This window comes from Delphinus delphis, chromosome 3, assembly GCF_949987515.2.
Source record: "Delphinus delphis chromosome 3, mDelDel1.2, whole genome shotgun sequence".
Taxonomy (NCBI): Eukaryota; Metazoa; Chordata; class Mammalia; order Artiodactyla; family Delphinidae; genus Delphinus; species Delphinus delphis.
In genome coordinates, this window is record NC_082685.1 from 96,368,208 (window position 1) to 96,395,724 (window position 27,517).

A 27,517-nucleotide genomic window follows, 5' to 3' on the forward strand; every position below is an offset into this window, starting at 1 on the left:
ATTGGGTGCAGAAACCCTAATTGGTGATCAGAGCCTTTACCAGGCTTTGGATTAACTCAAGTATAGACTATTGTTCTGACTGTGCTAACCAAACTACTCAGTTCACCTTACAAGGCAGTCATGAGTGAGTCTAGAACATCTCAAGGAAAGATCTTGCCTTGAAAGATGGCTATATTGAACCCAGATTACCATCTTTTTTTTTTTTTTTTTTTTTTTTGCGGTACGCGGGCCTCTCACTGCTGCGGCCTCTCCCGTTGCAGAGCACAGGCTCCGGACGCACAGGCTCAGGGGCCATGGCTCACGGGCCCCACTGCTCCGCGGCATATGGGATCTTCCCAGACCGGGGCACGAACCCGTGTCCCCTGCATCTGCAGGTGGACTCCCAACCACTGCACCACCAGGGAAGCCCCAGATTACCATCTTTTGCCACAGCAATGAGTAAGTGTGATTTCATTTAATCTTTCTGGCAAGGTTATGCCCCTTTCCTTTCTTTGTTTTTTTTTTTTTTTAAATTCTTTGTTTCTGAGATTCTTTTAGCCCAGGTTGGTTCCCTTAAGGGTAAAAAGGCTCAAATCAACTTAATTTTGGCCTGGTCTTACCATTATGGCTAATTTCAAACTTAGTTTCACTTTTGTCCTCTCACTAAATAACACGTGATTTACCCTTCTTTCTTAGTGGCATCTTCTTTTGTCTATTCCTGAGTGTGTGGGCTTTTGGCATGATTGCCATAACTGCTGGTAGTGAAGTAGAGTATAACAAATGCTTTCGGCATTACTGGGGCAGCAGAAACAGGATTATGGTTGAAGGTAAAGGTGCCTCTCATAATTTTCCCTTTTAACTCTTTCTGGCTATTCCAAGAATCTTGAGTAAGCTAGCTGATCAAGAGGGTAATACTTTGATTAGCTGACCCATGTTCAAGCATTGTGCCTAAGTGTAAAATTAAAATTTACTTCGTTATAACTCAAAAACATTTAGCACTTTTTAGATAGTCAATACATATTAATAGTTATAATCAATGATGATTCTCTCTTCTACTCTCACTACTCCCTGGGCCAACCCAATCCTCCTGGGCCATTGTTAAGTGTATGTAGTATAAGCAGTAGATGCTCCAGGAGCTGCAATTCTCAGCTCAAAGTCCCTTTTCCCAGCCCAAATTTCTCCTGGCCAGTAACACTAATGAGGAAAATCGGGAAAGAGAATGTGAATATGCAGCCTCATAGTCGATGACAATTACTGTGACAGAAAGCTAACTTAAAATTATAATTCTCTCTACTAAACAACGAATGTCTCCATCCCTTTTTTCTTTTTTTTTTTTTTTTTTGCGGTACGCGGGCCTCTCACTGTTGTGGCCTCTCCCGTTGCGGAGCACAGGCTCCGCGGCCATGGCCCACGGGCCCAGCTGCTCCGCAGCATGTGGGATCTTCCCAGACCGGGGCACGAACCCATGTCCCCTGCATCGGCAGGCGGACTCTCAACCACTGTGCCACCAGGGAAGCCCTCCATCCCTCTTTAACCAGGTCAAACTGTTGCACCAGGAAACATTATCTTTTGACCATGTGCTTAGACCTACTTTTTATTACTGTTCAGTGTTGTCTTCCCCTACCCGCTACCCACCATTACTTGCTATATAACCTCCTCCAAATATAACTTTTCTAATTAGTTGGTCACAGGGGTATTTTGAATAAATTTCTTTCCATTCCATTTCTGTGTACTTTGTCTGAAATATTAAGAGTACGGCTTCAATCAGGACAATAAACAAGGGCTTGTGTTAATGGGGAGGAACCAAAACTACCTGTGGTTTAGATACTTTGATTCATTGGCTCCTCTCATTATAAATTTACCCTGTTACTTGCAAATAGACACAAACATACACTGTATAGTTTCCTATATGCCAGCATTTCTCAAAGTGTGGCTCAGGGATCTCTGGGACGTACCCGAGAGGCTTTCAGGAGGTCCACAAAGTCAAAACTATTGTCATAAAGATAGTAAGACATCATTTTTTGACTTTTTCACTCTCCTGCTCTCATGAGTGTACAGTGGTGGAGACCACTGTAACGAAGCCTCAGGTGGGAGTTTGGATGTGGAGTACCCCTATCTCAAAGGAAATTGTTCTCTATAAACTTAGGCTTCACTGTGTCATTTTGTGCATATATACTAAGTGCCCCTCCTAAGTGGTCCAAGGTTTACTTTACCTCTTTGTAGAAATGTAAGAGAGGCTTCTCTTCTCAAAGGGACACAAAAGTAACCACATGTTTCTGATAAAGGCATTCACAATTGGCTATACCTTGTCTTACCTCTCTCTGAGGTCCAGTTCCTTATATCTTTGCTATTTCAAGCAGCATCAGCATCACCTGAGAGCTTGTTAAATATGCAGAATCTAGAGCCCCATCCCAGACCCACTGAATTGGGAAGGGCATTTAATAAGACGCCCAGGTGATCTGCATGCATGTTACATTTTGAGATGCACCACTCCACATAACAGTGTAAGAATTTTTATGCAAAAAAGCCTCAATTTTTAGAGAAGATCATTAAAATAGCTTCCACAGTAGCCCATGAATAGGAGAATTATTCTACCTTGGATCGATTCCAGAAAATGGCTAAATGCACTATCCAGCAATCAGCAATTTTATTCTTTTTAAAAGCAAAATCTCCTCCTAATATAAATGGCATATAAAACTAACATGTTAGCAACGAATTATTGCATAAATTTGTATCTATGCCATTGCTTTGTGGGTTTTCTGTGCCAATGTGCCGAACTCCACTGCTGCAGTATTGGAGACAATCAGCTCACAGGTAGCACCAGGTGAATTTACATAGGGACTATAACATTTGAAAAAGTATCATACATTAAAATTGATGAGAACATAACAGTTTTCTTTCAAAATGAATTAGGAGCGTCGACTTAAACCTTCAGCTTCCTAAGATTACTAAATAATTCAACTACCTCAGACTTTAAGCGTTATGTGCAAATGGATCCCTTTCACACAAAGAATCATTGTTCTCGATGGGACTTTAACAGCTAATGTGTCTCAGATAAGTCTCTTGCATGGAAAAATTACAGTTCTGAATCATGCCCTTGCAAATTTCACTATCGGCCTGATAAATTCGGTAAGAGAAAATGGAATCCATATTCATTCCCATTAAATGTTCTTTTCTCAAAGCTGAGAAACACACTGTTTTTTAAGGGACTCACAAGGCTGTCATCTATCTTTACATATATGATCACTCACAAAAAGTCTGTTTTAATTGAATGAATAACAATTGTTATTCATTCTGTGTCTTATATTTTATTATATATTTATTGTAAATATATGCAATTATATATTATAAAATTATATAATAGTAAATAAATTTCAAACAAAAGGTTTGTTTTGCATGAGTGTGTGTGTGGGTACTCAGGGGTTTCATGGACTTCAGGTTATGAACTCCCATTTAGCCATTTCCTAGCCTGCTAGTGAATTCATCACTGTTGGAACATCAATATTTCAAACTTTGAGTTCTAGGTGACAGTGACTGTAGCCCTTAACAAAGTATTTGCTGCAGTTTGGTTTTAAATAAAGGCAGGCTTTTTGATTTAATTCAAGAAAGAGTTATTGAATGTCTACCATGTACAAGGCATTGTGCTAGGCTGAACTTGAGGTGACTCCCTTAGCTACCAAAACGATACTACCTCCTCATATGCACTCAGGCATAAACTCCTACTACTATACTTTAAAAAATAAAGGCCCATTTGCTACCTTGTGGAAAAAGCAATTGTGATGAAATAGTTTGGTTATGATTATAACTCTAATGGTTTAGATCACATTGACTTCGTTTACATCGCATAAGGGGAAGATTCTTCTTACACTTTTAAAGTAATTTAATATATCAACTTAAGCAACTCTAACATTTAAAATTTTTTGTAAGCTTTTGCTTTTCAGTATTATACAGAAAATACAACCTGGACAAAATGTCATTATATCTGAAAGATAAAGTGGGTGGATTATCCCCCAGTAAATCTTTCATTAGTAATTAACCAAACAGTCACTGCATTGAATATGTTACCATGTCCATAGCCCTTGCCGAAGAGGTGACCCAGATGACCACACTGTGTAGGATTTAACTCTTCTCCTATCCTGTCCACTGGCCAGGGGTGCACACCCAACCTAAGGACCAGATCCTTGGGTCCTTAACCTGGTCAGTGATTATGATGGAGTCTGGGATGAAATATGTGTTGGGCCTATCATCCTTGTTTACAGAATTTGAATTTGGAAAGGAAAAACAGGTGACTGGCAATTACCTAGAATGCAGCTATAAGGTAGAGAACGTCACTAAAAGGAGATGGAGTTTGAGTCAAAAAGCGTCATGCAGGTCAAAGTTCTAGTTGGAAATGATGTAGCTGAGAAAAGACCCAGAGAGGAGACAAGCAACTCATAAATTATGTTAATGACAGAGAACCAGGATAAAGTTTTCCTAACTCCTGCAACTGAGGTCCTTAAAGTTGTATTAGAATCAGAATTATTGGGCTTCCCTGCTGGGGCAGTGGTTGGGAATCCACCTGCCAATGCAGGGGACACGGGTTTGAACCCTGGTCTGGGAAGATCCCACATGCCGCAGAGCATCTAGGCTCGCAAGCCACAACTACTGAGCCTGCGCTCTAGAGCCCGCGAGCCACAACTACTGAAGCCCGTGCGCCTAGAGCCCGTGCTCCGCAACAAGAGAAGCCACCACAGTGAGAGGCCCGTGCACCGCAACAAAGAGTAGCCCCCGCTCGCTGCAATTACAGAAAGCCCGAGCACAGCAACAAAGACCCAACACAGCCAAAAATAAATAAAATAATAAAAAAAAGAATCAGAATTATTCCCAGTTCCATCTCCTGAGATTAGTATAAGTACAGCCTCTGTTCTTAGATGGATAATCCAAATTCCTTTTCACTGCATAATTAGTCTTTTGGTAAATCTGCAAATTGTTCCTTTACCTACTAATAGATATTAAGTGTTCAATGTATGTTTCTGAATATATGACTCTACCAAGCCTACGAAGATACATAGTGACTTTTTGGAAATATTTTACCTTAAACCTAATGCAGTGCCTAGTAGGTAGTAAGAGCCTAATAATGATAGACATCATTATTCTCTAGGTCACTTTGATCAAAGAAATTCATTTAAACTGGTTAACTTTCATGGTAATGGAGGTATGAATGACATGTGTGAATTATTTAAAATCTCTTAGGTAACTAAAACTTGGCAAGTTAGCTCAGTGAGTTACTGGACATGGTGCAACTAAGACAGCCAAGTCGTGGATATGACATGTTTTCCAAACCACTTGCCCTTGGTGGGGGGAGCGGGGAGAGGAGGCAGAATTTCCCTTTGTGCCTTTTTTTTTTTTTTAATCTTTATTGGAGTATAATTGCTTCACAATACTGTGTTAGTTTCTGTTGCACACCAAAGTGAAACAGCCATATGCATACACATGTCCCCATCTCCCCTCCCTCTTGAGCCTCCCTCCCATCCTTCCTATGCCACCCCTCTAGGTCATCTCAAAGCACTGAGTGGATCTCCCTGTGCTATGCTGCTGCTTCCCACCAGCCAACTATTTTACATTCGGTAGTGTATATATGTTAATGCTACTCTCACTTTGCCCCAGCTTCACCCTCCCACCCCACATCCTCAAGTCCATTCTCTATGTCTTACCTCTTTATTCCTGCTCTGCAACTAGGTTCATCAGTACTATTTTTCTTTTTTTTTAGATTCCATATATATGTGTTAGCATATGGTATTTGTTTTTCTCTTGCTGACTTACTTCACTCTGTATGACAGACTCTAGGTCCATCCACCTCACTACAAATAACTCAATTTCGTTTCTTTTTATGGCTGAGTAATATTCCATTGTATATATGTGCCATATCTTCCTTATCCATTCATCTGTTGATGGACATTTAGGTTGGTTCCATGTCCTGGCTATTGTAAATAGTGCTACAATGCTTTGTGTGGGTTTTTTGTTTGTTTGTTTTTGTGGTACACGGGCCTCTCACTGTTGTGGCCTCTCCCGTTGCAGAGCACAGGCTCTGGACGCGCAGGCTCAGCGGCCATGGCTCACGAGCCCAGCCGCTCCATGGCATGTGGGATCCTCCTGGACCAGGGCACGAACCCGTGTCCCCTGCATTGGCAGGCAGACTCTCAACCACTGCGCCACTAGGGAAGCCCAGGAAGAATCTTTAGAGTCATCTAGAGTAAGCTAATTTGATTAAACTGGGATCCTGAGTAGATAAATAACTTGCCCTGGTCTTATAGTTGTTAGTAAGTGGCATTTTTTTAAAAAATAAATTTATTTATTATTTTTGGCTGTGTTGGGTCTTCGTTGCTGTGCATGGGCTTTCTCTAGTTGCAGTGAGCGGGGGCTACTCTTCGTTGTGGTGCGCAGGCTTATTGCGGTGGCTTCTCTTGTTGTGGAGCACAGGCTCTAGAGCGCGCGGGCTTCAGTAGATGCGGCACGTGGGCTCAGTAGTTGTGGCTCACAGGCTTAGTTGCTCCGCGGCATGTGGGATCTTCCCGGATCAGGGCTTGAACCCATGTCCCCTGCATTGGCAGGTGGATTCTTAACCACTGCACCACCAGGGACGCCGGTAAGTGGCATCTTAATGAGTAGTACCACCAGCACTTGTTTAACAGTTGTCTGGAAGAAACAAGCGTGTAGCCCTTAAAGTTCCCAGTCTGGTGCAGCATAGTATATATGGTAAGGGACACACAGCTGGACTATGTCCTTAAACTGGTAAAAGAAGAAAGCATCATTTGATGTTGAAAAAAATACAGATGGAGAATTGTAGTAGTAAACTAAAGGGACTTGTAATTCTGGCTGAAAATATAAACAGGTTCAAAAATGGCTAATTTCAGTGGTAAAGGTAGCTCAAAATTATAAAAACGTGTTTTGAGAGTCAGTCTATCAAAAACATTGAATTCATCTATTTGATATTGAGAGACCTTTTTTTTCTGAGACCCATCTTTAAACTTGCACAGAAAAATCTGAAAGATAACGTGCTGTAATTCATATAACCTTTGCAGACATGCTATTAACAGCAGCCTTGACCTATCTGTCAGTCAAATGACTATGTGGGTACATATAGCACTAATACAAATAGTCTTGATAGCTTATTTAAGCTTCCTAAGCTCAGGTGAGACAGTAAGTAAAGTGAAAATATGCTACAGCAATTATTATACTGAAAACCATCTTTGATTTCCCAAATGTCAACGTTTAAGTGGCTCTTTTCCTTTTAACCCAGGTGAGATAGAATATCAATGTTTATCAAATAATAAGTTGTAACTTTTTATTCCGTTCATTCATTCATTAAACAAATATTTAATTGTGTACCTACAACGTACAGGCACTACGTTGGAAGTGGGAATAAAGTAGTGAGAAAGAGAAACAGGGTCTGTGCCCTCCAAGAATTATTATCCCACTGAGGAATAAAACTCAGATCATATTTTAACCATCTCACACAGAGAGTGATAGTGATATGCAATACAAGGCATTCAACCTTAGATTCTTTTTATTATTGGACTGACTGAGAAAACAAAGAAAGAAAACAATTTCAAATAGGATAGTATGAATAGTTGTATCTTACTTTGGATTAACCTTACTTTCCAAAAAAGTAGAAGGATTTTAAAGAGAAACTGGTGAAACTTTGTGAAATGAGCACATATTATTTCATTTAATGCTCACAACAAAGAAATTAAACTTCAGTTAGCTTAGATAATATTCCCAAGATTATACTACAAGTTAGTAGTAAACAGAGAAACTAGGATTCAAAAGTAGACAATCTGATTCTAGATCTCTACTCTTATTCCCTATGCTTAGTTGCCTAATTTTCGAGGACTGAGTAAAATGAAAGAAAAAAAAAGTTACAATAGAATAAAGTTGGGGAGAACTGAAAAAAGCAAGTAGCAAGAAGATTATGGTCTTTAGAACAAATTGTAAAGTGAGTAATAAAGTAGCCGTTGTATAACTAAATCAAAATAAATCATGGACTAAACAATTTTATAGACCTTTAATATTTAAGAAAAACAAAATTACTAGCATATAATTTCAATATTTTAAGAAGATTAAACAAAGCTAAAGATTTAGCCAAATTAACACAATCTAGGGATTAAGAGATTTACATTCACCTTTGTGGAGAAATAAAAGAAGTCAAAAAGGGTACATGTATGTATTATAGCAGTGGGCTGCCTGTTAGAATCATTTTTATTTTATTTTTTACCTGATGGAGTGATGCCCTGAAATATAGTCCAGTTTTCCAAATTTTTGTGTTCGGTAGCCATGCTTCTCCATGACATCCATCCATGTTGTATAATTTGGATCTAAGCCCTTAAAGTTATTCCAAGATTCTGTTAAGTGAGTGAAGAGGCCACTCCACATTGCTGGGGGAAAAAAATGGGATCAGTGTAAATAAAGCTTAACAATTCGTTTTAATGATTAAGACAATTATACCGAGAGAAAAGAGACTGACTACTAGTTTAGAGCTTGTGCTCTGCAACAAGATATATCTGCATTAAGTGTTTTACCTAACATTTTTGATTGTTACCTCGTTTTATCAAGGGGAAAAGTGAAATGAATTACTATTTCCATTTTACAGGTGAGTCTCTAAGGCTTGCAGCAGCGGTCCCCAACCTTTTTGGCACCAAGGACCAGTTTCATGGAAGACAATTTTTCTGCAGACTGGGGAGGGGGGGATGGTTTTGGGATGATTCAAGTGCATTACATTTATTGTGCACTTTATTTCTATTATTATTACATTGTAATATATAATGAAATAATTATACAACTCACCATAATGCAGAATCAGTGGGAACCCTGAGCTTGTTTTCACTTGCCATTCACTGATAGGGTTTTGATATGTCTTCAAGCAATTGTTTTATTATGGTCTCTGTTTAGTCAAACCTCTCTGCTAATGATAATCTGCATTTGCAGCCACTCCCCAGCACTAGCATCACCGCCTCAGCTCCACCTCAGATCATCAGGCATTAGATTCTCGTAAGGATTGCACAACCTAGACCCCTCACATGCGCAGTTCACAGTAGGGTTCACACTCCTATGAGAATCTAATGCAGCTGCTGATCTGACAGGAGGTGGAGCGCAGGTGGTAATGCAAGAGATGTGGGGTGGCTGTAAATACAGATGAAGCTTCGCTTGCTCATCCACCACTCACCTGCTGTGCAGCCCAATTCCTAACAGGTCACAGACCAGTACCGGTCTGTGGCCCGGGGGTTGGGGACCCCTGGCTTACAGGTTAAGTTGTTTAAGGTAAATAAATGGAATTAAATATAAAGCTTGTCTGACTTGAGTCATAAAAATAATCACTAAGTATTTGTTGGTTAATTTTCCAAGTTGGTCAAATGAAGTACAGATCTCATTTCCCAAAAATCCTCAAGGCTTTTCCCTATTTCTTGTCTATATACTGGCATGCCACAAAAAACTTACGTGTTCTATGTTTTCTCTCTCATTTTCTACAGCTATCATTGTTTAGTCAATAAATCTTTTTTTTTCAAATATTAACATACCTAAAGGGAGAAATAGATAGCAATACAATAATACTAGGGGACTTCAACAGCAGATAGATCTTCCAGACAGAAAACCAATAAGGAAACACTGGACTTAACCTACATGTTAGAACAGATGGAATTAAGATTTTCAGTACATTCCATCCAAAAGCAAAAGAAAGTACATTCTTCTCAAGTGCACATGGAACATTCTCCAGGAAGATCATATGTTAGGACACAAAACAAGTCTTCATAAATTTAAAAAGACTGAAATCATATCAAGCATCTTTTCTGACCACAATGATATGAAACTAGAATCAGTTATAAGAAGAAAACTGGAAAATTGACAAATATATGGAGTTTAAACAACATGTTCCTGAACAACCAATGGGCCAAAGAAGAAATCAAAAGAGAGGTCAAAAAAATATCTTGAGACAAATGAAAATAGAAATACAACATAGCAAAACAAATGGCATGCAGAAAAAGCAGTTCTAAGAGGGAAGTTCACAACTTTAAGTGCCTACATTATAAAAAAGAAATAGCTCAAATAAACAACCTAACTTTATATCTCAAGGATCTAGGAAAAGAAGAACAAACTAAGCCCAAAGTTAGTAGAAGAAAGGAAATAACAAAGATCAGAGTGGAAATAAATAGAGACTAAAAAGACAATAGAAAAGATCAATAAAACTAAGAGTTGTTGGGGCTTCCTTTGTGGTAAAGAATCCGCCTTACAATGCAGGGGACGTGGTTATGATCCCTGGTCAGGGAACTAAGATCCCACATGCTGCAGGGCAACTAAGCCCGTGAGCCACAACTACTGAGCTCGTGCACCTCAATGAGAGAGCCTGCATGCCGCAAACTATAGAGCCCATGCACCCTGGACTCTGCACGCCACAACCAGAGAGAGAAAATCCTGCACACCACAACTAGAGAGAAGCCCGCGTGCCAAGACAAAGAGCTCGTGCCACAACGAAAATCCCACACGCCTCCAGTGAAGACACCACGTGCCACAACTAAGATGCAGCCAAACAAACAAACAAAAAAACTAAGAGTTGTTTTTTTTTTAAATAAAATGGACAAACCCTTAGTTAGACTTTCCAAGAAAAAAACAAGGGGACTCAAATAAAATTAGGAATTAAAGAGGAGACATTACAACTGATACCACAGAAAGACAAAGGATCATAAGAGACTAACTACCATGAACAATTATACTAACAAATTGGAAGAATTGGATACGTTCCTAGAAATGTAAAACCTACCAAGATTGAATCATGAAGAAATAGAAAAGCTGAACAGACCAATTATGAGTAAGGAGATTGAATCGGTAATCAAAAACCTCCCAATGAAGAAATGTCCAGGACCAGATGGCTTCACTGGTGCATTCTATCAAACATTTAAAGCAGAATTAAAACTAATCCTTCTGGGGCTTCCCTGGTGGTGCAGTGGTTAAGAATCCGCCTGCCAATGCAGGGGACGTGGATTTGATCCCTGATCCAGGAAGATCCCACATGCCGCAGAGCAAATAAGCCTGTGCTCCACAACTACTGAGCCTGTGCTCTAGAGCCCACGAGCCACAACTACTGAAGCCTGTGTGCCTAGAGCCCATGCTTCTCAACAAGAGAAGCCACCACAATGAGAAGCCTGCACACCTCAACGAAGAGTAACCCCCGCTGGACGCAACTAGAGAAAGCCCACGTGCAGCAACGAAGACCCAACACAGCCAAAAATAAATTAATTAAACAAATTTTAAAGAATAAGCCAAAGAGGTACATTTAAAAAAGAAAACAATCCTTCTCAAACTCTTCCAGAAAAGAGAAGATGAGGAAACATTTCCAAACTCATGAGGCCAGCAATACCATGATAGCAAAACAAGACAAGGACACTACAAGAAAAGGAAATTATAGGCCAAGATCTGTGATGAACATAGATAAAAATTCTCAACAAAATATTAGCAAACGTAATTTAACAATACTTTGAAAGAATCGTACATCATGATCAATTGGGATTTACTCCAGGAAGGCAAAGATGGTTCAACATCTGCAAATCTATCAATGTGATATACCACATTAGTAAAATGAGGGATAAAAAAAAAAATATGATCATCTCAATAGATGCAGAAAAAGCCTTTGACAAATTTTAGCATTCATTCATGTGGGATTAATTGAGAGATTAGGATTGACATATATACACTACCATGTGTAAAAAAGATAGCTAGTGGGAACCTGCTGTATAGCACAGGGAGCTCAGCTCAGTGCTCTGTGATGATGTAGATAGGTGGAATGGGGGAGGAGTGGGAGGAAGGTCCAAGAGGGAGGGGATATATGTATACATATAGCTGATTCACTCCCTTGTACAGCAGAAACTAACACAACATTGTGAAGCAACTATACTCCAATTAAAAAAAACCTCTTGAAAAACTGGGTATAGAAGGAATATATAGAAGCCCACAGCTAACATCATATTCAATGGTAAAAAGCTAAAAGTTTTTCCTCTAAGATCAGAAACGAGACAAGGGTGCCCACTCTCAGCACTCTTATTCAACACAGTTCTAGAAATCCTAGCCTGAGCAGTTAAGCAAGAAAAAGAAATAAAAGGCATCCAAATCAGAAAAGAATAAGTAAAATTGTCCCTATTTGCAGAAACATGATATTATATATAGAAAACCAAAAAGACTTTACCAAAAAACTGTTAGAACTAATCAATACGTTTAGTAAAGTTGCAGGATATAAAATCAATATGTAAAAATCAGTTGCATTTCTATATACTAATGATGAACTACCAGAAAAAATTACCCAAAAAATCCATTTACGATTGTATAAAAAAGAATAAAATACTAACGAATAAATTTAACCAAGGAGATGAAAGATCTGTACACTAAAAACTTTAAGACACTGATGACAGAAACTGAAGAATATACAAGTAAATGAAAAAATAGAAAGCAAAGATGAGGAACTAGTCAGTAGCAAATGTGTGAATACTTATGTGTACTAACCTAGATTGCTGATTGAGACCAAATGAAATTTTTAGTGAAGAGATGTTGCATCTTAGTGTATTTGCTGTGTCTTATCTGATTTATCACCTTGTCTACCTGTGTGCCTTTATAATTCAGTATAAGCATCCCTTCAGTACTTTAGCCTCCTCTGCTTTGTGCAGATAGAGTGTGGAGTTTTTCTTTATGTTATCTCATTCCACTTGCTCAATAAAGAATAAAAACTTAACTTCATACCTGCTTTCATTAATTGTTATAATTATTTCCTAAAATGTCTGTTTCAGATTCTGAAAACCTGGTGATCAGGCAGATAGCAGGTCCTTACTGATTGCGGGTTGACTATGGCATTTATCATGCGTTCAGCAGTTATGTTGCTGTTGGGGACACAAGTGTTAATAAGGCCCCAGTGTTTGGAGCTTAGCTTTGGTAGTTACCTCATTGTTGGTTTTTTGGGAGGTAGCATTATGGCTGTATATTGGGGACAGATTGCCAGAAGTGTTATGTGGATGCACATAAGCTTAATCTGACTGGTTCAACTCATGGAAATGTTCTTATTTTCTCTAGAATGTGGTGTATACCTTAAACTAATACAGTGTTATATGTCAATTACATCTCGGTAAAACTGGAAAGAAATCCCTTTCCTTTTCCCTTTTCTGTGTACACACATGGCAGGGTTGAATTCTTTTCTCATCTAACAAAATGCTTTCTTTTTGAGGAGTGGAATGGGGCATTACCCGGCTTTGAATCCCGATGATGCTAGTTACTGAGTGACCTTTGATAAGTTATTTAACCTTTCAGTACTTTAGTTTTCATCTGCAAAATGGGGATAATAACAATATCTACTTTGTGAAAATGTGGGGAATTATATAAATTAAGACATGTAAGGCAGTTATATTGCCAGGCACATGGTAAGAATGCAATAAATGTTAGTTTTTATTACTATTATTCCTTCTCTTTGTTCAAACTCTCCAAAATATACTTCTTCCAAAAAAAGCATCACCTAACATTTTTGAAACCTTTAGAGTTCATTGAGCACTTTTTAAAATCCATTATCTCATTTGATGCTGGGAACAACACTGTGGGGGACACAGCACATACAGTGTTCTGTAGATAAAGAAACTGAGGGACTTGCTTGATGTGGTCCATTGAGGATTGGAATCCAGACATCACCTCACCCTGGTCCATTGCTCATTCCACTTGCTCAATAAAGAATAAAAACATTAACAAACATGTTTTTAATATTCCTGGTCCTTCACTATTGAAATATTTAAAATAGAGTTTAGGTTTCCTTTAATCATTGGTGATTATATAGTTGATGGTGCTGAAAATGTAGGTGAAAGAACTTGTGACTCCAATCACAGAGAATATGATGTCAGGAACTTATGGACAAAAGAAGATTGTTGGGTGCTATTTATGAGTTCCAAAGCAAACAATCATAAATTAGAGGAGAAAGAAAACAACTGTATCAGACAATAGATTTATAAAAATGTCAATTTTCCCCGATTTTTCAGTTAGTCATGGCTTAATATCACTGTTATTTTGCCATTAAAACTATGCCTATTTGTTAAATTACTGTAATAAAAGTGAACAATTAAATTTGGGATAGAAGTAAATTGAAACTGAAGAGAAAAAATATGTAATCTGAAATAATACAGAAAAATCCAGATATATCTGAAAAGTTCTAACGACTTTGTGGTATACTTTGAAGTCTCCTCCCAGCTCCCTATCTCTTACTAAAAAATTTCCTTGGAAATAAAACTCTTCAAGCAAATATGAGCATTTCCTAATTTGCCTGGATAGCCAAAAGATTTTTTGTCACCAATCCTAAGGGAAATGAAACAATAATACTTGAACTAAATACCAATTTAGGTGATAAAATTCCTATTCTTAAAAAACCCCAATACCCAATACACACCTTATAACACACATCACATATATTAAAATTTTTTTATTAGATGCCAAATATGACTTACTATCCTATTTGGGGGTATAATTTTTTAAATTGTGAAAACATTTTCAGCATGGGACCACTTCCAGTAATATTAAAGCATGCTCATACCTGCGCGCGATGGGCAGCAGATCGGAGAGTTTGTGTAGGCATTCAGAAAGGACGTGCCATGTGCTTTCATGAAGCTGATAAAAGGAAGTTTCACTACCTGACTCCCTGGATAAAATGTTAGCCTTCCATCCTGGAATAAAGAAATTTAATTACCATTGATTACATCACAAAAGAAAACAATTTCCTTTAATTTTAACCATAAAATTCACAAATAGCAAAAGACTTCAATATGATCCTAAGAATCCTCAAAAGATAAAAATGGGTAGAGAAACTGTTATCATTCTCTGATTCATAATATTGAGAATTCAATGTAGTGTGACATTTGTGTGTGTGTGTTTTTTTTTTTGCGGTACGCGGGCCTCTCACTGTTGTGGCCTCTTCTGTTGCGGAGCACAGGCTCCGGACGCGCAGGCCCAGCGGCCATGGCTCACGGGCCCAGCCGCTCTGCGGCATGTGGGATCTTCCCGAACCGGGGCACGAACCTGTGTCCCCTGCATCAGCAGGCGGACTCTCAACCACTGCGCCACCAGGGAAGCCCTGTGGTGTGACATTTGGATCCATTTGAATATAGTAAATAAATTAAAGGAACTTCCTGGAAGGTTTCTTTTGGGGGATGATGGACTGAGTGAACCAATGTTTATTGAGTATTTAGTATGTGCCAGGCACTGTGAAAGATCTAGAGATACAATGGTGAATAAAAACAGAGTCCCTGGCCTCATGAAGCTTACAGTCTAGTAGGGGAGGCAAAAAACATACTCGTAAATAAACTACGAATAATTACAAGTTACTGTGATATGTGCTTTGAGAAAAACCTAAGATACAGAATAACAAGGGAGACCTACTTTGATACAGGGAAGGCTTCTCTGGGAAGTGAGACCTAAAGAATGAGAAGAATCAGCCATTCAAATAACTTAAGGGACATGTAAAGTTAGAGATACCTTCAGGACTTAAGTGGAGATAACAACTAAGCAGCTAGAGAAATGAGCCTGAAGATTGGAAGAGATGTTTGGGTTGGAGATACGTATTTTGGAATCGAATTGGGAATTGAAGAACTCTTCTTGGTAAAGAGCAAAAAGAGAAAAAAGGATGTTCCAGTCCTGGAGTTATATCTATTGTATGTTTTCAATGTAATTGTAAATAAACAGTTTAAAAGTGAACCAATCCAAAATACGGGATATACATAAATCTTTGAGATGTCTGAGATTTCCAAATGGATATATAAATTAGGCTGTAGGGTACAGACAGGAATCTGGAGCTCAGAGAATTTTATCCTGGTGAAATAAGTCTTTAACATATTCATGGTATTGAAAAGTGTGAGACTGACTCCTTTAAGACTCCTTTAAGGGAGAGAGTGAAAAGAGAGGAAAGAAAGGAACCCTGAGGAGTCCCGAATAAGAGGAGAAGGCAGCATGGGAAACTGAGAAAGAATGGCCAGTGAGGGAGGAAGATATCAGTAGACTGAGTCTCATGAAAGCTGAGAGAAGACAGTGTGTCAAGAAAGGGTAATAGCTGTGTTGAGAGGGTGTGTAAAAGAAGGCCAGAAAATGCACACTGGAATTAGTAGGATGGAGATAGTTGGTAATGCTGACAAGAGCACTTCCAATGGAGTTGTAGGGATGGACACCTAAAGCAGACAGGGAAAAGAGAATGGGAGGTGACATGGTGAAAAAACCTCTTCTAAGTAGTTGTTTTTGCAAAGCAAAACAGAAAAATGGGATGGATGTTAGAGAGAGTTAGCTGGAGGATAAATGTGGGATTAAGGTCAGGTTTTTTTAAAGATGGGGAATATTAGAGCATGCTTGTATGTTGAAATAAATACCACTTCTAGCAGGAGTAATCACTGAATGCTAAGCAAACTTAGCTTCCTGAATGATGAGCTAGGGAGCCTAAGACAAAAGTGCATAAGAATTTTGTTAAATTCATAAATTCAAACTCTCAGAAACATCCTCGTAAATCCCAAATGCCTAGATGTATTATTCCTACAATCTTTTGGATATGGGGGATAATAACCATTTGTGGCCACTGGCCATTCTAGACAACCCAGCCACTCAGGTTCATCTAGCTGGAGGGATGCAGCACATAGTCATGTGGCAGAAGCACTGCAATGATTCAAACAGTGAGGCTTGGACTCCAAGTCCTGCAGGCTAGGTTCAAATGGGTGTAACGACCACTGCAAATGGCTACAGCAGCATATCTATAACTCATGTTAGCAATTTCTTGGCTCATTTCTATGACTGGTACAAGGACTTCATCTGCATTGAAAGCAGGCTAGAAAGCAGGGATCTTTAAAGTGCAGAGCAGCAGGGATAGCAAATGGCAGAGGGGATAACTGCCTCACTTGGGGAAGTTTCTAACGTGGAATGTGTGAAAGGTGGTCCACGTAAAGATTACTGCCTAAGATACATAAGGCACTCCACAATATTTAGTGAATTAAATGAAACGAGTCTTTAATCCAGAGCTGTTCAATTTACAAAAGGCAAATTTAATATGTTCAGAATTCAACAGTGTACTTTTGCAAAGCTTAATAAACCTGGGTTAAGTACATCAGTGGAAAGATTTGTATTTGATTAGGTTCTTAGAAAATATTTAAATTATGCTACACATATTCTCAATGTCAAAAGCATACCAATACTCTAAACAAAGATCAAAATTACTATATTATTAGAGAAAATATTAAACATTTCTAGAAGTTTTGGTTTTTTAACCTCATGTAGTTTTTACACACTAGCAAATACTTTAAAAAATAGACTAAAACTGGTACCACTGCTCATGGTATCAATGGGAGGTGGTCCACATAATAATTAATTCTGAACTGAAATGGATCTTAATATGGTTAGCTGATAAAAACACAGAGAAAGTTAAGTCTTCCATAGTGTGGTACTGTGGTTCACAATGGATAGTCAGGCATAGGTCAAACTATAGTTCTATCACATTTAGTTGGGAGAGGAAGTCTTACAGAATGGCTTTCAGAATAACTTCCATAATTTAACAATAGCCCATTTCAATTTTCTCAAGGTCATTCCTACAGTTCAAAACAAATACAGTACTCTAACAGTGGGCATTTAAAAAAGAAAAAGAGGCCCACTAATTGGCTTTCTGCATAAAAGTGGCAAAAATGATACCAATTGCCTTAATTTCTGAATTTTGCTATTATTCTGGACTCTCGTGGGTCCAGGCATTTTCCCCCTTGGGATGGATGAGCTTTTTGTGTAGGTATGATTTTGTGATCTGGATTGCTCCTTCTAGAACCATGACTTGGTTCTCAGTTCCTCATCATTCTGGGCCAGGGAAAACCAGTGAAGTTTAGATTTCAAGACATCATTCTAATGAAAGAATGTAACAGTAACTTTAACTGTCTAGATGTATTATCAAGCAAAACTGTTAAGAGCATGCTTTTCAGATCTGTTCACCAGACTGAATGAGATCCTCACTAGACTCTGGTATACAGTCCTGTGCCCACCTCCCACTCCTGAAACCTCACCCAAACTAAAAACAATGCAGGTGCAGGGGTGGAAGGAGGGAGGCAGAGAGGATGCTTGTGCCCTTTAGGACCCAGGCAGAGGTGCTTATTTTCTCTTTTTAAAAAAAGGTTTAAGATGTAATTCACACATCATAAAACCCATTTAATTTGTACAATTCAATGTTTTTTAGTATATTCAGAGAGTTGTGCAACCATCACCATAATCAATTTTAGAACATTTCCATCATGTATTCCTTGTATCCCTTAGCCACCACCTGCTAATCCTCCCATTTTCCCAAACCCTAGGTAATTGCTGACCTGTCTCTACTTTCTGTCTCTGTAGATTTGCTTTCTCTGGACAGACGGAATCATGCAATATGTGGCCCTTTGTAAGTAGCTTCTTTCTCTTAGCATAACAATTTCTAGGTTCATCCACACTGCAGCATGTTATCAGTACTGCATTTTTTTATTATTGAATAATATTACTAAATTTTATTTATCCTTTTACCAGCTGGTGTATATTTGGGTTGTTTTCAATTTTTGTCAGTATTAACATTCATGTACAAGTTTTTGTGTGGACATATGTTTTTATTTCTCTTGGATATATACCTCGAAGTGGATTGCTGGATCATATGGTAACTCACGTTTAGCATTTTAGGAATTGCTAAACTGTTTTCCAAAGTGGCTGCACCATTTACATTCCCACCAGTAGCGTATGAGTGTTGCAATTCTCCCATATTCTCGTGACCCTAGTTATTGTCTCCTTTTATTTTTCTTAATAAATTTATTTATTTATTTTTGGCTGCGTTGAGTTTTCGTTGCTGCGCGCGGGCTTTCTCTAGTTGCAGTGAGTGGGGGCTACTCTTCGTTGTGGTGCGCGGGCTTCTCATTGCGGTGGCTTCTCGTTGTGGAGCATGGGCTGTAGGCACGCAGGCTTCAGTAGTTGTGGCACGTGGGCTCAGTAGTTGTGGCTCGTGGGCTCTAGAGCGCAGGCTCAGTAGTTTTGGCACACAGGCTTAGTTGCTCCGTGGCATGTGGGATCTTCCCAGACCAGGGCTCTAGGCATGTGGGATCTTCCCAGACCAGGGCTCGTAACCCGTGTCCCCTGCATTGGCAGACGGACTCTTAACCACTGCGCCACCAGGTAAGCCCTATTGTCTCTTTTTGATTATAGTCTCTTTTTGATTATAGTCATCTTAGTGGGTGTGAATTGGTATCTCATTGTGGTTTTGATCTGCATTTCCCTAATGACTAATGATGTTGACTATCTTTTCATGTGCTTATTGACCATTTGCATATCTTCTTTGGAGAACTGTCTTTTCAGATCCTTTGCCCAGTTTTTAATTGCCTAATCCAGAGTCACGAAGATTTGCCCCTATGTTTTCTTCTAAGGGTTTTATAATTTTAGCTTTTATGTTTCATTCATCAATTCATTTTGAGTTACTTTTTGAAAATGGTGTGAGGCATTTTGCATGTGGATAGTCAGTTTTCCCAGCATTATCTGTTGAAAAGACTATTCTTTCCCCATTAAATGGTCTTTGCACCCTTACTGAAAAACCAACTGACTATAAACCTGAGAGTTTATTTCTCTATTTTCAATTCTATTCTGTTGATTTATATGTCTATCTATTGTTATGCCAGTAACACACTATCTTGATTACTGTAGTTTATGGTAAGTTCTCAAAGTAGAAAGTTTAAGTCCTCCAATTTTGTTCTCAGGTATTCTGGGTCCCTTGAATATCCACATGACTTTTAAGATGGGTTTCTCTGTTTCTGCAAAAACGTCATAGGGATTTTTATAGAGATTGCATTGAATCTGTAGATCAATTTGATGATTATTACTATATTAACAATATTAAATCTGATTTCAGTATAAGAATTGAACTTCTTTGGTTAGATTTAATCCTAAGTATTTCATTTTTTGGATGCTATTTTATTTTTACTTTAAAAAAATATTTATTTATTTATTTGGCTGTGCCAGGTCTCAGTTGCAGCATGTGGGATCCTCGTTGCTGCGTGCAGGATCTTTAGTTGCAGCGTGTGGGATCTAGTTCCCTGACCAGGGATTGAACCCGGGCCCCCTGCATTGGGAGCATGGACTCTTAGCCACTGGACCACCAGGTAAGTCCCTGGATGCTATTTTAAATTGAATTGTTTTCTTAATTTTACTTTTAGTTTGTTCATCAATCAAGTGTATAAAAATACAACTGATTTTTGTATATTGATCTTACATCCTACAGCCTTGCTAGACTAACTTATTAGTTCTAGGATTTTGTAGTAGATTTCCTAGGATTTTCTTTATACAAGATTATGTTAGGTGCAAATAGAGATACTTTTAATTTTTCCTTTCTAATCTAGATGACTTTTATTTCATTTTCTTGTCTAATTTCCTGTCTAAAACCTCCAGCATAATTGCAATAAACATAGTGAGAACAGATAGGCTTGTCTTGTTCCTGATCTTTGGGAGAAAACATTGTCTTTTATAGTTAAGTATAACATTAGCTGTGGATTTTTTGCAGATGTTCTTTGTTTTTAAATACATTTTTATTTATTTATTTATTTATTTATGGCTGTGTTGGGTCTTGGTTGCTGTGCATGGGCTTTCTCTAGTTGCGGTGAGCGGGGGCTACTCTTCATTGCAGTGTGCCGGCTTCTCACTGCGGTGGCTTCTCTTGTTGCGGAGCGCAGGCTCTAGGCGTGTGGGCTTCAGTAGTTGCAGCACGCAGGCTCAGTAGTTGTGGCTTACGGGCTCTAGAGCGCAGGCTCAGTAGTTGTGGCGCATGGGCTTAGTTGCTCCGTGGCATGTGGGATCTTCCCGGACCAGGGCTCGAACCCGTGTCCCCTGCATTGGCAGGCGGATTCTTAACCACTGCGCCACCAGGGAAGCCCTGTAGATGTTCTTAATCAGAATGAAAAAATTCTCTTCTATTTCTACTTGGTTGAGTGCTTTTATCATGAAGTGTTATTGAACTTTGTCAAATGCTGTTTCTGCATCTATTGATATGATCACGTGTTTTTTGCCCTTCATTCAATTAACATGGTCTACTACACTGACTGATTTTCAGATATTAAACCCACCTTACATTTCAGGGATAAATCACACTTAGTCATGGTGTATAACCCTTTCTATATATTGCTGAATTTGATTTGTTTGTATTTTTTCAGGATCCTTTCTTTTATATTCATAAGGTATCAGTCTGCATACAATATTTGTATACACAAATATATAAAAATCTATGTGCTTATACTATACTAAAAAATAAACCAAATATTTCAGTCATCTTCAGAAGTTTCTAGGATGTTTTGATGCACCACCCAGGTTCCCTTTTAGAGTGAAAGATTGCCTCTGCTGAAGAGAGTTGTCGTGCCCAAAATGGTGCCTCATTCTGGGAGCATTCCACAAGTAATGGCCATCCAACATGAGGGTACAAAGGCTTGGTCTCCTCACCACAAACGGAAACAGTTCTGAAGCATCATACTAGTTTGAGAACTACCCATAAGATCAGCTGAGGCCTCCAGTGAGACAGTGACAAAACTCAACTTCTCTCTGCACAGTCCTGCTTTCTTCCTTTCCCTTTGATCTCATGAGTACTCCCTAATAAACCTCTTTCATGTTACTCTCCAATATTGCCTGTTTCCTAAGTTTAGATAATCATAAAGATTACTTTAATATTCTCAGCAAACCCTATGGGTATATCCAGATTATGTAACTTTAATAATCACGGGTTAATCTATGAGGAAAGGCAATATAACATAATGATTAAAAGCACTCTTTGGTGCCAGACATGCTTAACACCAATAATCTATGTGACCACAGTAACACCCAGTCATAAAAAACTAATATTATAATTAGTAACCAAACATTTGTCCAAGCATTAGGTTTAATATCATGGATAATACTAAAAGTATCAGGTAATGTTGACAGTAGTATTCTTTTTAGTTGATGGCTTGGGAGAGTTACAAAAACTGTTTAAGTTTGGGATTAAACAGCAACCACAACAACACACATACACACACATACACAATTAATCTGGAATATGGGCGAGTGTCAAATTATGTCAACTAATGAATATAAATCAGACTAACAGGATTATCAGACACCTGAGTAATAAAAATAACGTTGACTGCTGGAAAGCTAACAGGCTTTTATGTTGAAATAGAATGTTATTTTTCCCCACAATTGAATCAAGCGGGGGTATGGATTGAAAGTTTATTAGTAGTGGTAAGATAATTTAGTGGGTCGAGGTCAGAAATTAAAAAAAATTTGCAAAGATGCTAATTGGAGTGCATCTTACTAAAGTATGTTTGTTTTACACGCATATCTATGTGGTGCACGTATGTGTGTACGGGGCCTCAAGGTAAAATGCATTTCTTACTTTGCATCAGGGTAAAACACGTTTGAAAGTCTCAGATTCTGCTCCCCAAAGCCAGCAGCACACGAAGGGCTGTGGGCCGGTCGCGGGTGTGTAGCGGGGCGCCCCCTCCCCTGCCTTTCCATACTTACGAAGGAGTCGCTCACGACTAGCACCACGTTAGGCGCATCTGGCCAAGCCTTAACTGCTCCCCGCCTCTGCCCACCTGTCCCAGGAGCTGGTGTTGCCAGCGCCGAGACTGCGACCAGCGCCACCCACAGCGGCAGCATCACGGGGAGTTGTTCTGGGAGCCCGGCCTCTGGGCGCTGGACCCTGCCCCTCCCCCTAGGAAGTTCCACCCGAGAAAAGGAGGGCGGGGATCGCAGAGATCGCAGTTCGGTTTCCTTCACCCATGGAACTACAACTCCCATCAGGCTCGGGCTGAGCACATGCGCAAAGGAGGACTTTCCTTTCTCGACTCACGTTAAGACCTTTTAATCAAATACCGAGCGAACTAAAACCCAGCCGTTTCCAGTCACGTGAGCGATGCCTGGGAAATGCGCATGCGCTCTGACTTCAGATTTGGCTTCTGCAGGAGAAGCATCTGTCCCAGGTTGGTTTTGGTCGCTGTCGCTTTTGCAGAAGTTGGAGCCGGTAGGCAGTTGAAATGTTACCTAGAGAGAGAAAGGATCAGGGGCCGAGGCTGCTTGTTTTGCGCAGAGCAAGCGTGGCTGAGTGTTAGGTGAGACCGTGAACTGGGAGATGATGAGGTGGCAGCGCGTCTGTCACTTAAGTTGGATTGGGCGGTTCTTTGTGGGGCCTCTGTCTGGACCGCCTAAGGTGCGATATGGATACCGGGTGGCGCCTCGAATACCTTCCTCCCAAGGATGTTTCTAGCCTGCCTCATCCTATTCGCCGCTTTGCCTGTGCAGTAAGGATTTATTGTGCTCTGGTGGGGTGAGGAGCGGGGCCTGGTAAGAAAAGTTTCATCTTCTATGTGGGGATAAGCTTAGGTGGACTTTACCTTCAGAGTGCGAGGGAGAAGCTGGATAGGTTCTCAGAGGGAGAAATGTTAGGCTGTGTGACGTGTTCGATTAACTGACGTAGATTCAGAATACCATTATTTGGCAGTGGTTTTGAAAAATCACTGGTCCTCTTGACTGTTGAACTCCTTTGGAGAAATCTGGAAGAAGCAGATTTCTGTCCCAGAGCCAGATTCCTGATTTCATTATTATAGTTTCAGGTATATAATTTGTGCCTCACATTAGTCGTTTCAATATTTTGACAGGAAAAGGAGTTGTAGTATTTATTTACATAAAATCAACCTTTAATACTAATATTTGACAGTATTTTTTGCACACAGTAATTGTAAAAAGGACAGACCTTATTTATTTAACACTCATATGGTGCTTATTATGTGCTGGGTATTATACTATGCATTTATTGAGCACCTGTTTTGTGCCAGGTACTTTTACATGGAGTATTTTCTATAATCCTCACTTTCATCATTTTTCAGATAGGAAAGCTGAGACTTGGACAGGTTAAATGACCTGCCTGAGGTTACACAGGGAGCCAGTCTGAGTAGGACTTGAATTTGAGTAGTCCCTGCCCTAACTCATTGCCATGCTGTCTCTAATTAACTGCAAAATGTTATGCCATTCTAGTGATGTTAATCTCTGTTAGTGAAGCAGCATTGTTAATCGAGCAGCATGCTAACGATCTATGGGAGCAGACAAATATATAAACAATAGTACCTGACCGTAAGGAACTTACACTCTAGGGAAAAAAACAAAATAATAATACAGTATGAAAGGTAATATACATAGGCTCCCTCATGAACAGGCTATATTTCAAATATTTGTTTTGAGTTAATTTGGAATGTAGAACACATTTTACCATAGAAACAATGTTGACTGACATTTAGGTTCATAAAAATATATTTAACTTTATCTGTGGCATAGTATTGATTTTTGTAAACTATTTACTCTCTCTGGCCTTGTTTTCACAGGATGTGTATTCTGAGTTTCCGGTCAGGATGACAGGAACACATCTTTTTCTTTCTCTCTGTCTCCTTGGCAGTGTCAGTGGGAGCAGGTGCTGTACTGGGTTGGAGTGAGATAGGTATTTTAGGGGCCCAGACATATAGCGCTGGAAAAATCTAAGAGACTTCTAGTCTTATTCTCATCTCACATTCAAGTTGTCGTACAATATTCCTCCCAAGTGGATTGTGCAGTCTGCGCCTTTTCATCTCCAGTGATGGGAAACACACTTCCTTCGAGGGGCCTGTGCCATATTTGTACAGGTTTAATTATTAAAAGTTCATATTTTGAGCTGCAGTCAGTCTCCCTCTACTTTTGATTGTTCATTAGTCCATTTACCTTCACTTTTACATGAATAATCTCTCCCTTTCAACAGCCCTTTTCAACTTCCCCACCATTTTTTTTTCCCCAGGTCTCCCCCAGTTCCTTCGGGTAATTATCATGTAATTTCAGGTTTGTTTGTTATTTGGTCACTCTTTTCTGGACATAAAGCATGTTTGCTAATCAGTAACTTACCCTGTCGGAAAAGGTACTTCTGAGTTGTTTGTGCACACCTTTCTGTGTGTACATGTGTGTATATAGTGTATTGTAGTGAGGGAGGGCTCCATTATGTGTATGTTTAGGTCATCAGTTAAAGATATCTACATTACGGGTTACCTGCTTTAGTGAAGTACTTTGCGGTTCAGAAAAGTCTTCAGTTGAAAGTCTTGGTCTAGGTTTTGGCTCTTCATAGTTTTTTAATGCCCAGAATAACAGAAGCACTATATTCTGCCCTAAGTGTGCAGTTAGTGACTGTCTGGAACAAATTCAGTATTATCTTCACCTGCTGAAGAGACAGAATACATCTGTACAGAACATAAAGCATCTGTTAAGTTGCAGGCTTTAGTCTAGTATTTGTGTAATGACTAATTTGAAGGAGATACTTGCGTTTGATGATAGCTGTCTTTTGAAGAACATAAGCAAGAAGGTTGCTTCTTGAGAGATCAAGGAAGGAAGGATTGGGGATTTTAAATGTGTAGAGAAAGTATATAATAACCACTGTTGGTTAGGAATGGGAAAAAAGTGGTGAAGTTGATTGAGAGGGTGGTAGGAGATATGGACAACAGAACTAATAGCTGTTGTGTTCAGGTGTTCTGTCTATGTACATATCAGGTAAGTGATCTCGTTCTCACTTTACCAATGAGGAAATAGGCTTGGAGGTGAAGTAAGGTGCCCAAGATCTGCGGAGACTTGAATCCAGATCCATCTTTCTTGACTTGGTGGCTGGATATGGCAGAAGGAAGGGGCTGACAAAATCTGGGGCATTTTGTAAGAACAGAGTTGAAACAACTGAGTAAATCAGTAAAATTAGGTTGAGTGAGGAGGGTAATCATTTGTAGCTGGATGGCGGCTTAAAGAAGTTAGTGAAATGGGAAGTCAGGCTTTAACTTTTATTTTACCTCCTGACACCGTGTTTAACTTTTATTTTACTTTCCTACACGTTATTAGGATCACAGTACTTTCTCTTCTTACCAGTAAGACCCTTTTCTGTGGAACTAACCCTTCTATTTAAGTACGTATATCACTAGTACATGTCTTCATCCCTACCAGGTTCACCTAAATTTTGTTCATTTCCTAGTTCTAAAGTAGCATTTTTTCCATTTTTACTTTATTCAGTTTTTCAAAATACCTCCATTCTCTCCAGGAAGCATTCTAGATTAATTTTGTTTGACAGAATCTGTTCCAGAGATACCATCGAAAGATACTTAGAATTTGTAGTCGTGTAAAGTTTGTGTTAGTATTTCAGATGGCTATTTAGATGGATTTTTAATACTTAAAAAAAAGTCTGCTCTATTTTATTAAATTACAAACTAGTCTAGTTGCGTCATATGGGCAACTTTTTTCATGTTTATAATTCCTTATGTGGCTTAGAACAAGATTCACTTTAGTGTAGTCAGCTTGCAGATTGTGAGTAAATAGTGCCCTTAACTGTCCTAGATTCAAAGCAAAGTAGCGTAGAAATAGGTGACATTCTCTTCTGGCTCAGTTTTTTATGTTGAAGTCAGTGTATTTTGAGTTTCTGTAATTTTTTTCTGAGTCTTTCTGATTTTTTATGATGTTCCTTTTACACCTTGTGGCTATAGCAACACAGTTTAGACTGATTCAGAAATTTGGAGATTACAATTAGTGTCTCTTTGGGAAAGAAAAAAGATGGAAAATTTTACATAATTATTTCTCATGTTTTAAATTATGAATTATGAAAATTGAACCCGAGTCCGATGTTTTAAAAAATTCAATATGTTTTGGGTTGTGTATGTCATCTTTTTTATGTGCCTGTCTTATATTTTACTTAATTTAGATGGATAAACATTTAAGGAACAATCTGAAATTCAATTTAAAGAGAAGATAAAGTGATAACAGCTAAAAGGTAAGTGTCTAGAATGCTAAATAATAGGTAATTGGAGTCTACTTTTACTTAATGATTGTTTTTACTGATTCTTTTCAGAAGGAAGGTGTAATGGTGTAGGTTATGGTCATCACAAAGTACCTTTAGACTTTTGTAATTAGATTTAAAGGTATCATTTTTTGCTTTTCTATAATTAACTTCCAGTGTCATTATTGTCACTATTTTTTAAATTATTCTTCTTATTTGTGCTTTGTGGAATCTTTGTATCTCCACAACTTAAGGTTGTGGAGGTAGCATAAGGTTCCATAGCTTTAGCTGGAGTGTGTAGGACATATCAGTACACCTACCTATGTTAGTTTTGAGGTATATCATTGTCTTTTGGCATGGTTTTCACTTTCTTTTTTTTAGATATAGTTATTGCTCTTTATGCTTGATTTGTTGAATAAAAACCCTTTTAGGTTGGTAGTAAAAAAAAAACCTTCATTGAGTGAAAATGTGCTACATGAACACTCTTATTTAAAAAAGTCATTGAGATCGAGGAGAAAAAATGGGAGGAGAGGTATAAGGGAAAAATGTGTGGGGCTGTGGAAAAATATTAAAGACACTTGTAAGAGAGCCAGAGTTTTCTCTGAAGTGTTGGAAGTGCTTGGAATAGAGGGAAGTATCCCAAAGAGAGGAATATGAGGTCACATAGACTCATTTTGGGTATTAGCTTTCCAC

The 27,517-nt window shown here is 38.8% G+C and overlaps 2 protein-coding genes across 11 annotated transcripts in view; one reads left to right on the forward strand and one right to left on the reverse strand.

Annotated features, from left to right (window-relative positions):
- Positions 1 to 22,855, reverse strand: part of ARSK (arylsulfatase family member K) — a 43,187-nt gene extending 20,332 nt beyond the window's left edge. For both annotated transcript variants that reach the window (XM_060009148.1, XM_060009147.1), the window contains exons 1-3: positions 22,525 to 22,855; positions 14,561 to 14,690; positions 8,234 to 8,393 (exon numbers count right to left, since the gene is read on the reverse strand). In XM_060009148.1, coding sequence (XP_059865131.1) covers positions 8,234 to 8,393; positions 14,561 to 14,690; positions 22,525 to 22,803 — 569 coding nt within the window. In that variant the 5' untranslated portion in view covers positions 22,804 to 22,855. The remainder of the gene's footprint in view (positions 1 to 8,233; positions 8,394 to 14,560; positions 14,691 to 22,524) is intronic.
- Positions 1 to 27,517, forward strand: part of SKIC3 (SKI3 subunit of superkiller complex) — a 156,616-nt gene that overhangs the window by 47,958 nt on the left and 81,141 nt on the right. For 5 of the 9 annotated variants that reach the window (XM_060009138.1, XM_060009143.1, XM_060009135.1 and 2 more), the window contains 3 exons: positions 18,364 to 18,409; positions 20,002 to 20,141; positions 26,750 to 26,818. The gene's annotated coding sequence lies outside the window, so the exon portion shown is untranslated. Of the gene's footprint in view, positions 1 to 18,363; positions 18,410 to 20,001; positions 20,142 to 22,947; positions 22,986 to 23,016; positions 23,115 to 23,140; positions 23,347 to 26,749; positions 26,819 to 27,517 lie in introns of those variants that run through there. The other 4 variants (XM_060009137.1, XM_060009140.1, XM_060009141.1 and 1 more) reach the window with 4 other exon arrangements.